Source organism: Ascaphus truei, chromosome 3, assembly GCF_040206685.1.
Source record: "Ascaphus truei isolate aAscTru1 chromosome 3, aAscTru1.hap1, whole genome shotgun sequence".
NCBI lineage: Eukaryota > Metazoa > Chordata > Amphibia > Anura > Ascaphidae > Ascaphus > Ascaphus truei.
Window position 1 is genome coordinate 83181105 of NC_134485.1, and position 13212 is coordinate 83194316.

The 13212-nt window shown below is 41.2% G+C and overlaps 1 protein-coding gene across 3 annotated transcripts in view; it reads right to left on the reverse strand.

Moving 5' to 3' along the window:
• The window catches only part of PITPNM3 (PITPNM family member 3), a 462376-nt gene that overhangs the window by 158218 nt on the left and 290946 nt on the right, over window positions 1-13212 (reverse strand). For all 3 annotated transcript variants that reach the window (XM_075594415.1, XM_075594416.1, XM_075594417.1), the window contains 2 exons: window positions 5792-5868; window positions 4858-5093 (listed from right to left, as the gene is read on the reverse strand). In XM_075594415.1, the coding sequence (XP_075450530.1) occupies window positions 4858-5093; window positions 5792-5868 (313 nt within the window). The remainder of the gene's footprint in view (window positions 1-4857; window positions 5094-5791; window positions 5869-13212) is intronic.

Sequence of the window (13212 nt, forward strand, 5' to 3'; positions counted from 1 at the left end):
TGTCATTGCAAAACCGTGCGGTTTGACATGGTCATAAGTAGCGGATTAAAACTAGCCAAAAATCGGTATTCTGTATTGCAAATCTATAAAAAGTGACAAATCGCACGGTTTAACAGCCAAAATGCCTGGATCTTACTTGTTTTTGAAGGGGAATAACCTGAAGTGGTGCTACCTCAATTCAATGTCTGACATATGGGTTTTGCTCTCTCTCAGCAAAAGCCATTTTCAGGCTCTGGATGGAACTCGCAATACCAATCTCGTCTCTCTGAAGGAGGCGAGAAACAAAATGCGCGTTATTAGAAGCGGTTTTGATAACAGCGCTACGAGAATTCCAATTGTTGTTTAAAAATACGAGTTGGAGGCTTTTTGGACAATCTGATCGGATTGGCAGAGCCGGAGTGAAACCGGGTCTAAAAAAGCCTTTCCCGCACGGATTGGACATGCGAGAAGGGCTTACAGAATAGCCAAGTGTGCCAAAGGGCTCTTTAGACACGGATTGACAACACTCGCTCCTACCAGAATATCCCCCCTAGTGTCCATCTCTCCCTGTCAATGAAGGAGATTCCCTCATAATTAATTGAAAAACAGAATTCCCACTTGAAAATAATTTTCACCAGTATGTCATCACTAGAGCTGGACACATTTTTTTGGCGGATTTGGATCAGCACCGCATCGGCCGGTTCCTTTTGGTCTGCGGATTTCCACGGATCAATCTGAAAAAACGTTGATTTCGCGTTTTTGCATATTTTTTTATTATTATTACTAATACACTCCGCGGATTCAACAATCCGTGGTCAGATTCTTAAGAATCTGCCAACGGATTTATTCCAATGACGGATTTTTATGAATCCGTTTGGATTAAAACCGACCAAATCTGTCCTCGGATTTTACACTGCGAAACAGATTTTTTTTTGGGGGGGGGGGGGGGAGAAATGTGAGAAAACCCGAGAAACGGATTTGGGCAGATTCGTCCATATTTAGTTATCACTGCACAGACAGCCTCTCTGGCATCCACTGTTGGGCTGAAATAGCTTGCAGTTTCACAACAAACAGTAAAAGTGCACAACAGTGAGATTGTCCTGTGTGACATTAGCAAATTAATCTGATTGGTCTTCTCTTTCTATTTCTTTGAAATCCTAAACACTGTTATTGTATCTCCCTGCAATATTTGATCTGGGCTAAATATGCCCAGCTATGTGGCTCTGTAACTATAGCAACAAGCTTCTAAAAGCCAAGGGATGAAGTCATATTCCATGCTGCAAATCCGGTCATGAAACATGTCTCAGGTATTTTAGGGGTTAAGGTTAGGGGTTAAAAAAATAAAAAAATTGAAGGAACTAGCACTCACCTTTTCTAACACAATTCAGTTAGATGTGCTATGATCCTGCATTCACACCTCAAGATGCATATAACTATGCAAAAACAAACTGGATCAGCACTCAAAAATAATAATAAAGGACTTGCGTTTTGCTTTTGGTCTCACCAAATTTCTTCTTTAATGCATCAAAAAAAGGCAATACAAAAAATAAATCAGCGCACACAGGGAAAGGAAATGTTAGCAGCCACACACTGTTATATGTGCACAATAGAGCATTTCAAGCCTTCCGGGCCCCTTCGTCAGCCTTAAAGATACATTAAAGAAGAAACTTGGTGGGACCAAAAGCAAAATGTAAGTCCTTCATTATTATTATTATTATTATTATTATTATTTTTGAGTGCTGATCCAGTTTGGTTTTTGAACACTCTAAGAAATAGCCATGAGTATGGGTCTAACAATATTATTCCACTTGTAATCACTGCTTTCATGCTGAGTTATGTGAGCATGTGAGGCCTATCCTGTTCTCTTTAATCGCGTTAAATGATCGGATCAGGGATGCAGTAGAGACCCTGAGCACATTAAAGGCGACCAGAGACTAATTTATGGAAATCAGCAACGCATCTTAATCAACCAAAGCCAAGACTCAGACTACAAAGTAGTTTTAGGTTTAACCCCCTCATTGCCTTAGCGGATAGCTGCTAAGGTAATGGAGCTGGTTTTATTTAAATTTGAAGAATAGTGTGTGGGAGCAGGGGGTCTCCTGAGCTGCACCACATTGATTTCAGCCTCGGGGACCCCCTGCTTTCCGAGTTACAGGCTCCCGGTATGGGGAGCCGGTATCCCCATGCAATGTTTAAATCTCCCGCGTCACGTGACCGGGACATTTAAATGCATAGGATATACCGGTACCCCATACTGGGGCCTGTATATCAGGAAGCAGGGGGTCCCCGGAACCTAAAATTAATGCAGTTCAGCTCCGTAGACCCCCTGCTCCCGCACACTTGTATTAAAATTTAAATAACAGCAGTGCGCCTGTTGTGTAGAGAGAGGCGGCTCTCTCTCTGCAGCTCTGTATGCAGCTGCGGCAGGGAGCGTACGGGGAGAACTTTGAGAGAGGCTGAGATTTCATCGCTGCTGTCCCAAGCGGTATTGGCATTTTCCTGTCTCACGGTTTGAGATGGTTTCAGATGCCAAACCGTTCGAGATGGCAGAAAAGTTATCGAAGCTACTAGGATAGGCCCCATTGAGTTAATATTAAATGTATTACACTATTTACATAAGATGCAGACCATAAACAGGTGCTAACATGACAATAAGGCACCCACGATTTACATTACCACCAGACAATAGTTGTCCCTTATATTGGTATTAACTAATAAATAATATAACCCAGTAACTTTACTATGTTAACCCCTTAGTTGACTGAAGAGTCAGCAAAGCATTGCTTCATGGCCAAGGATTCCCAAAACTGATTTGTTAAATGAGAAACCCCCCATACCTGAGTGTCTGAAACATAGTCAAGAATATAACTGCTGTTTTCTATTTTAGTTATTTGTTTCGTCTTTCAGATTTGGTTTAATTGTAAAGTTAAATCACCTAGGGCTTCTCTAAATATTTACAGCACATTGTCAACTGAAGATTCCCCAAGAAACAGCTAATCCTTTCCCCATTGTTTATAGAAAATCAATAAAATAGGTGAACATTTGAAATTGACCAAACAAGCTTCCATACAATAGCCTTCCAATGCATTTAGTCTGTGTCTGTGTGTGGACTAGATGCGGAGAATAAGAGAGCTGCTACTGTAAATTTCCAGGGTCACCCACATACAGCATCCTAGCCAACATGTGAACGTTTAAGAAGGAATATTTGATATAAAAATTAAGGACATTTCTGCATCTTGCATAGGTTTGTGTTGACTTCAGAGAACATTGGTTCAAAGAAGAAAAAAAACCTTCAACCCCGTTTCAGCTAGGTTCCAGTGATTCTCTCTTATGAATAGACATACAGCTCAACCCCCTTATAACACTGTGCTTGGGATCCAAAGAATCACATCGCGTTATAAGCGGATCACATTAGAAATGATGTACAATTGTATGCTTTGTACAATAAAGTATTTAAGATACCAATAATCGTGTTGTAAAGTATTCATACATACAAAAATTGGGAGCCACGCTTGCATCGCGTTATAAGCGGATTCGCGTTGTAACGGATCGCGTTATAACGGGGTTGAGCTGTAGTTGGTTACTATGCGCCACATAGAAGATCTCTTCAGAGAATACCATTTCAAGGGTGGTTTTCAGTGTAATATCTGCAGTGTGAACCACTCCCATCTCATTCAAAGCACCAAATGCAATACTCTTCCTTTTAAAAGATACAGTACTGATTATATGCTCAAATGGGCAGCGGAATTGAACATGGTTATTGACAGAGAGGACTGGGAAGAGATATGGGACTCGGCTTCAGGAACTTCCATATGTACCACAGTGAAGGAAAATATATATAAAATAATGTACCAATGGTATCTTACCCCAGTGAGACTAAAACAAATCTACCCTCTGGCCTCTGATTTATGCTGGAGAGGCTGTGGACAAAGAAGGGACATGGCCCACATATGGTGGCTATGTCCAGAGATTCAGAAATGTTGGCTCACAATACAAACCTTAATAAAAGAGGTCATAGACCTCACAATCACCATTGATCCACTGACCTACCTATTGGGCAGACTAATAGAGGAAATTGATCACCCAATATGGAAATTAATCTCCTTCATTCTTACAGCAGCGAGATGCTCAGTTGCGTCCTCATGGAAGAAGGGCTTCCCCCCCGCCCAAAACAAAATGTAAAGAAAAGACTAAATGAGATCATGATAATGGTAAAGCTCAATGCCTTTCTTAAATGCTCAACGGAAAGTTTCTATAAAATATGGGAGCCCTGGCTGTCCCACTAACCCAAACCAAAATACACCCTACTCTGTAATACGAGTGTAAGAAGGCCTCAAAGCATAGATGAGGGGGGTCACCCCCGTCACCCCCGTCACCCCCCTCCCTTCCCTCCCCTCCCCCTCTTTCTCTTTTCTGACTCTTTTTCCTTCCCTCCTGGCCACTGGACCATGACATGGCCCCAAAGTCATAACCCCAGGGGCAATACCCCGACCTCCCACTATTTAACCCAGAAAATTTGTTATTGTATTAGACCATATTTGTAATGCAATGTGTGTAAACTTAACTATGCCTAATAAAAACGTTTGGAAAAAAAAGAGAAGATACAGTACTAAGAACAGTGTCTGGAGATGGGCCAAGGTTACCAGCATACTTCATCTGAAGAACCTCACTTTTTTACGCTATTAGGTTCTTTATTGACAATGTGTCCTAGTACAGTAGAGTATTATTATTCATTCATACAAGTGCTAATTGTCTTAATGCCAGAGATTCTTGATATGCATTGCTTTGCAGCCCATAGTCTGGCCCTCAGACTTGTAAACGCTTCACCCTCTGACAAGGAGAGAAACAACCTGAGAAACAAACAAAAAAAAGTCTTACTTGTAAACCAGCGAGAAGGCTTCAGAACATATGGCGGGGCAAGGGACATGCCGGATCAGGATGTGCCCCAGAGCAGCAGGGAAATGGGCCCTGGTCACCTTCTCAAATACAGAGCTGAATGTGTTGATATCGGCAACCTTGCTGTTGAGGTCCCCTCCACCTGTGTCCAGTATACTGCCACCATGAAGGATGAGAGCAAGGACTTGAGTCTTACAGTTGATCTGTTGAGCTCCATCCTGATGGGAGAAACACAGTATCTTATTACCCACTTAACATGTGATGATGGTCTCAAACTACAGTATCCCTGTTATAGCAATAAGGCCTGCAGAATTAAGATCAATGATAGTTTGTGGGACCATAAGGCATCAAAAAGAGCTTGTGTACAGTAAGTATAACTTTACTGAGCTGACGTGTAGTAGAGGCCGAAACACACCGGGGGGGGGGGAGGGGGGGGTGAGGTAAGATCATTTGTTTCTAGGCAAAGCTACTAAACATAATGCACATTCACTAATACGTTGTACATGTGGTCCAGTAAGGGCATTTATTCTATGAAAAATAAATTATTCATGCCGACTTTTCCAGAATTTCTGGCCCATTCATTATTTTTTTTAGTTATATGGCTACTGAAAACGCTATATTTTTTTTATCAGCCTTCTATGCTTTCCACCCTGCTTTATCTCTTTCATTCCTTGCGCTTTTTTATTAATGAACGGGGTGCCACTAGTCTCATCATCATTCCTAAGAAGGTGGAAAGTATTGCATAGTATTTTCTCACAACCTAACAATGAAGTCAGTAGAGGCTTCTAAAGCCTTACATTATAATTAAGACATACATTTTCTCTACAGAATATTCTGGAGCTAGGGAATTAATCCTGGAAAGTGTCAACAGGCTGGCCTTAAGTTATGAGAGATACAACACAAGTACCAGCTTTACCTCACTATCCTCGTGTATCTCAAAACTGCTCTGCCGGGGGCATCGCTGCTTCCTCCCGGAAGCTCTGTAGAGTTCACCTACAGAATCAGACAAAAATAAGAGATATGTTGGTTATGGTGATAACCTAAGCTCATGGAAGGGCTTTTTCATAATCAAAAGGGACAAAAATACAGACATTATGAACAATGGTTGCAAAATGACAGGCCCCTACAATAGAAATATAAAAGAGTTTCCACAAAACTACATATAAGGAGCAGAAGATTGAATCAACCAATGATTTTTGTACTCCAGATTCCTGTGTGGCATGGACAAGCGTAGTAAGATCCTCTGGGGGGGATCAAGTGCTTAATGCTGGCTATATTGTTAAGGTGCAAGAATTAAAATGTAATCATGGCTGATACCTGATATTTAAGTGTCAAGTCGCAGTCAAGGACAACACCAAGCTTTTGCACATAGACAGAGTTTAGCAACTGGGAATGCCCAAGCTAAAGGCCAGTTGGTTGACCTACAGTAGATACAGTCTTGTTGTCTTCGACAGTGAGCGTCCACAACGAGCACTTCTGTCTTTTCAGGATTCAACATCAACCAACTAGCACTCACCCACTCTAGGAGCTCAGACAAACATCAAACAGAATTAATGAGAGAGGGTATGCTTGTGTGGACAGTATCTGTGGTTGCAATGGAACTGCCAGAATTAGGGCAGTGTAATGCCGCAGGCCTTTTAATTTGCAATGGGAATAACTTCTCTAGTTAACTTCAAATAATTCCCCTTCAATAGTCACCGAACTGAACTATTTGAGGCTAGCTCAACTCTTGCAGTGAGTTACTCAACCGTGCAGTGAGTTACAAGAGCAGCTACACAGATGTTGACCTTCCCAGATATAATAATGATAGTATCCCTAACAATCCTGTGTTCAGAACAGTACAGAGAAAGAAGGTTAATTAGTGTCTGCCCTGTGGTGAATCAATACCTTAATCCAATAAATCCCAATTAATGTGCTATTCTCAACAGTAAGGTGCTGGCCTCTCTATAAGCTGGAAAATCACTGCCTGCAGTGTCCCCAGTATTTTAGAGGGTTCCCCACTGATTTACAAACAGGGAAAAGCAACCTCTCAGGGATCATTGTTTTTATACCACCACATAAAATGTTCTGGTTTATAAATGGAGTCACTTAAGACACATTTAAAAGGACAGCTCAACTTGAAGGGAGAGACTGTTTTGCCCCTTCAGAACTGTTGAGGCATGCAATAAACTTTGTGTAGCAGATCCCTCTAGCACTGAACGGTCTCATGCACAACACTGCAAGGACCCCATGCAGTAGCTCCCTTAATCATCTTTTAACCCCTTCAATGACATGAGTTGAAGATAGCTCTAACATTTAAGTGGTTCAAGATATTTGTTTCTAATTCAATTGTTTAAACTTATGTTAAAAAAATATCCTGCCACCCCTCTCCCCACTGGAACCGTAAGGTATTACTGTATAGGACAGCATTGATCTTACACTAAAATTGTGTATATATCGCATGTCAACACCATTTTTTACAAAAAATTACTAAAACCACTAAATCAGACTTGAAAATGTTGAACAACATAATGGATCACAGATCACATCACCAATGGATGTGTTACCTTACATACCATATAATATTATGTCACATTTACAGTCTTTAATTGGAATTTATACAGAAGACAAGCTTTATCAGTAGATTGTAGAATGGTGTTTGCGATATTGTTTAGGGTTTTATGATAATACGAAGGAGACAGGGTTGTAGGTTAGAGTTCTGGACTTTTTAAGTAGAATAACGCTGTCACAATGAAATCTATAAATGTCCCAAAAAGCTTAAAATCTAGTATTTGAAACCTGAACGACATGGAAATTAGGAGTCTTGTCCAAGATCTTGCAGAATTACCACTGAATTAAATGATTATATGGTTGAAGGATTATCTTCAACCTCTTTAGAGATTGGCACATGTGAAGAAGTACTGTATGAGCTCTATAAAGAATGCTTTTGTTGATCCATTAAAAGTCATTACGGCCTGCAACAAACTTACACTTCTCCAGGAACAAGAAAACTACTACAACTGTGCACATCATGAAATCACAGTCCAGTGGAATTAACAACCAAGCTATTCCATTCTTCCTCTTCTGCAGAGTTGGATTTTAATTGCCAGAACATTCTGTGCTGTACATCCTATACTGAAATGTTTGCCAAGCTTGATTTTTATATTTTTACCTGACATTCTCCAACACCTAAAAAGATGCGACCTCCCAATTTCAAGTGTACTCCCCCCCCTTTTACGCCCTGAAAAAAAAAGCAGAAGACGCTTAACCTCCCCTTCTATAAAAACCCTTTGGCGATCACCTGCAAGAAAAGCGGTCTGTTTTGCAGGAGAAATGTGCCTTTCATTTTTAAAAGGGCACCCTTTTCTGCTGCACTAAAAGATTAGTGAGGTTTTGCTAGTTACAGAAGTCATTTCAAAGCAAAGTTTGAGAGTATACTGTAGGATAACCTTGGTAATGCATTGCCCCCTTCTAAGGCTTCTTCAGCCAGTCCTTGGGGTATGCTCGTAATATGCTATGCAGTAAGTATTTACTTTCCTTCAAACAGATTATGTATAGTAGAATTAGATTATACACTTACATTACTGAATATTGAATCAATATGGCTATAGAATTAAGTTACAGGCGATTATGGGCCTTATGCAGAGAGCATAGAATTTAAAAATTGGCGAATTTCATAAAAAGTAGCTTTTTTGGAGAGTTTTATTCTCCATATGCAGAAAAGTGCGAATTCTGCTATGTTTAACATGGATGCGTGTGGCGAGTTTAAATTGGCGAGATGCGCGCTTCAGAAACGTGTAAAAACAAATTCGCGCCTTTTTTTCCCCTTTACTATAGGCGGCGAGCGCCATCTTGCCATCTTTTCCTGGCGCGGCAAAAATGCGAGAATCGCGGCATTTTTTGGCGCGAACAGCCGCTTTATGCCGTTCGCACCTCTCTGCATTCGGAGAGTTTTAAAAATGGCGAGATGGAGGTTCTCGCCAGCCGCGAGGCGAGTTTTAGCAATTGAAAAAACAAAATGGCGCGTTTTTCGGAACTCGCCATTTTCTGCCGGTTTCTGCGCGAAATTGTACAAAAAATGGCGAATTTCGAAATAACGATGCTCTCTGCATAAGGCCCTATGTCTATAATCAAGATTTGGGGAGGGGTGGGGATAAGTGTTTCTCATTGCATGGTACATAAATTACTGCTTTTATTCCTTTGCCACTTTTTATTACAGTATCTCAATGCATTTATGGCTAAAACTGCAACATATTGTACATCACTCAATCAACAGTATAAGTGCAACTAAACAAGAACATAACATTGACTGTTATATTTAATTTTTACATTATTTTTACTATTATATGTCCTTAGCCAGAATGACATATGGCAATGTGATGATGAATGAAGCAAGTTTGATGTACCTGTAGATGACACCCAGAAGTTCTCCTGTTTTTTTTAATCTTTATTGTACAGTAGTAGACTTTATTGCACCCGATAATGCAATGCCTTAACGCTACCACGATATTTATCTCAATAAATACTGCGTTTCATTGAAAACAATGGTAACGCATGCATTCTCTTTAGCATACACAATATTTTATGCATGATTGTACATTTATGGCACTATATAAATAAAGACATACATACATACATTTCTTACATTAAAGCTGCACTTCAGTCAATATCCTGCATGTGTGTTTTTTTAATAAATCAGTTCTGTAGTAAGAAAAAATACTTTTAGCATTTTCTGTTTTTAAAAAAACAACTTTGAAAGACCAATTTTCTTGTATTCTATTTTAACAGCCATTTGCTAAGGCACTGCCCCTTCATGTCCTGTCACAAGCCCTGGCACACCCCTTTGTCAGCCCTGCCCTCCCTCTAGCACTCAGTGCAGGAGTGCTCATGAATATTCATGAGCTTCCACTGAGGGAGTGAAGCAGAATATAAACAAATCCCAGCTTTTAATATGTCACCAAATTTCGACCTATCAATACATGGAGAACGAATTGACTGGCAGCTATACAGTTCTTTAGGTAATTAGAGATTGCACACACAAAACTATTGAAGTAAAAAAATAAATGTAAAAAATTTTTTTTTAATAAAACTGAACTGCAGCTTTAACCAGTGTCAATGGGAGTAAGAATCTTGTGGTACATCTCTATGTTGTAATTGGGAACCACGTTTTATAATGGTTATGTGGAGGTTGGTAATAGCTGTTACCAGGGACAGTCTGACCAATGGAAAAAATACTACTGACGCCGCTATTGTGCCACGGAATTCCGAGAGGCAAAAAGTAATCATTGTGGGCCATACACACAAAATGGTGCTACTCCATAAGATGCCTAATGTCACTGCAGTCACCTTTGAGGTGAATGGGCCGCATGGTGTCTTCCATCGTTTGAAGGTGCTTTATGCAGTAGAACCACTTTTTGAATAGGACCATAGGAGGGAGATTCATTAAGGTCTGACACAGGGTTCACTGCCATTAAAGTCAATACTGCATCGGAGCTTAGTGAATTCCACCACAAGTCTCTCTGTAAAGAGAGCACAATAAAAAGAGAACTGTAGTTTTAAAGAACAATTTGGTGCAGTACTGTAGGTTGACCAGATTTTTGAACATGTATACACTGCATCAGCTTTCCTCGTTTAATACAACACTTGGGAATTGTGAAGCAGCAGCCTCCAGCGGCATTCTTAATATGTCACATTCTAAAATAAAGCTCTGGTAAGCTCTTCGGCTGTAAAGGCTGATTTCTGGATATCATTCTCCCAGTAATGCCCAGAAATGTTGGCACCTCGTCAAATAAAAATTAATATGTGTATGCTCAATGTTTAGCTCCCTCCTGTACAGCTGCTGCACACAGACAGCACCGGTGCCACGGGCTATTCCAGCTTCTGCAAGTGGACCTCACTCAACATCTTCACACTGACCCACCCACAAACCAGGCTCACACAGTAACATATCGCTAGGCATAAAGTGGGTGTGAGCTGGAGAGGCTCAGGGATTCAGGGTTCCCCCATTCACAAGCTGTAATGAGCAACTCTGTGACCCAGAGCTTGATGGCCCTGGTCCCACCCATCATGCCACATGTGTGAAATGTGAGGTGACCCTCAGCATGCAGGGAAGTGTACGGTAAGTGGGAAGGGGATGAGCATGAAATGACCCAGAGCTTGAGGCGATCAGGTCCTCTGACTACCATTCACATGCTGCACCGAGCAGCTCTGTGACCCACTGGGTATCACTTGGCCCGCAACCGCCATGTGATGGGTGTGAGATGTGAGGTAGCAGGGAGGGAATGATGGCACATTTGAGGGTGTCTGTGGTTCACTGAGTAGGTAACAGAGAGGGGGGGGCATATTGAGGGGGGAGGGAAAGTTAACGAAACCAAGCGAAAAAAATAAATTCAACTTTTTGTACATTTAGCCTATTATAATAATAATAATAATAGTAATAATAATGCCATTAGAACAGGGCATTAACTGGCCCTTAACACCAGGAAATTATAATAAAGCATAAATGTACAGTATATTGCCACTAAACAATGTGGAAACTGCATCCTCTTATAATATTGTGCCAAATAACTACCTCCTGCTGTTCCAATAATCACTCACTGGCACACAAGGAGCAAAGCACCTTCTTCTCACAAAGACACCATGTTAAGCATCATAAAATTGACACCCTCAGTATCAGAGATTGGCATCGCCATAATGGCCTATTGTGACCCTAGATACATATCCCCTTATAAAGATTATGCAATTTGCAGTGGGTTAATTTTCAGATGGAGGATATTTTTTTCTTGAACACAGGTGCTGCATTACTGTACCACGATTACATTTAAATACGTCGAATAATTTCGGAGGAAAAGCAGTGCCAGTGTGTTGTAATCACACACGTGGGAATTAGCATTCACAATGCGCGCCAGCTGCCATAACACCCTAACATCGCTATCTCCATGAAGACCTCCTCTCCAGCTTATTAAGAGCTGCACACTCGACTTCAGCTGTGACGATTCTGCCAAGCAAAATGGTGTTACCGAGTGCACATCTCGGTACATCTCTCATTGCTCACACGGGACAGACTCTTTTGTGAAAAAAAAACAAAAAAAAAAACAAGTGTTATTTGGAAACAAAATATATCTATTTTCTCAATGGCAGTTTGAATGCTGTGACTTTCTTGAGGCCTATATCACTTATTTATTTATAAAATGTTTTACCAGGAAGTAATACATTGAGAGTTACGCTCATTTTCAAGTATGTCCTGGGCACAGAGTTATGATGACAGATACATAGTTACATTAGGTGAACAGGGTCATACATTATATATGAAGATATTGCATGAACAGTTAAAATAAGTTACAGGCGTACGCAAGCGGCACTTATGCAACGTTTACACTCCGATGCTGCCACTCTGAGATAGATTTAATGGACCCCGGTTACTACTGCCACCACTGTTTTTGTTATTTTAATTACGTTTCTGAGATTTAAAAACCTGAACTCTCTGGGCATTCTTTCACTGGTTGACCTGCTATTTTGATCTTCACTGAACAGCTCAAGTAAAAATGTGTGAAAGAATTGCTTCTAATTCTGGGCAGTCGCAAAAACGGCAAACCTTTCCCTCAAAAGCTGTAAATGCAAATATGTCTGTGAAGATTGGCAAAATGTGGTGAACAGTGCTGAGTTCCATATTATCTGCATAAACAAAATGAGACATGCATTTGTGACGTTTTAAATGATCAACAGGCATTCAAGCAAATGTTTTGCATTCAATCAAATATCTAACAGCATTCACAGAGACATAAAGAACCTGAACTGGAACATATTCATACTAATCATTATCACAAGGACCAGACACTGCTGGAGATGATTCTGCTATACAGCAGATAACCTCTTCTTCCATTGGGTAAAAGGTAGCTGAGCATCCGAATCATGAGGGATCACTTAACTCTGGAACCAAATGTCTGACACCCTGTGCCACTTAACTCTTGATTGAAATAGTTAATATTAATTAGAGTGATTATGGACCTACACTGGCGGCCGCCCTGAGTCTAAAGCGGCCGCCACCGCGGGTAATTTTAAACCGCGTGCAGGCGCGGCTTTTCCCCGATGCGTGCTGCGCGGCCGTGCGGCACTGGTGCCTCCGTTGCCTCCGTTCCGCCGGCATCCCGAAGGCATCCATGACACTGGGGATCACGCTGCATGTGTGGGGGATGTGGGGGATCAGGGGAAGCAGAGGCGGAGCAGCCAGGGGTCGCGGACCGGAGGGAGGAAGGGAAGATGCGGCTGGCGCGCGGCCAAGCCGAAGCCGAGCCGAAAAAAGCCCCGGAAAATTACGGGCATTTGTTAGTTTAAAGCTGGCCGCAGCAGTATTGTGCT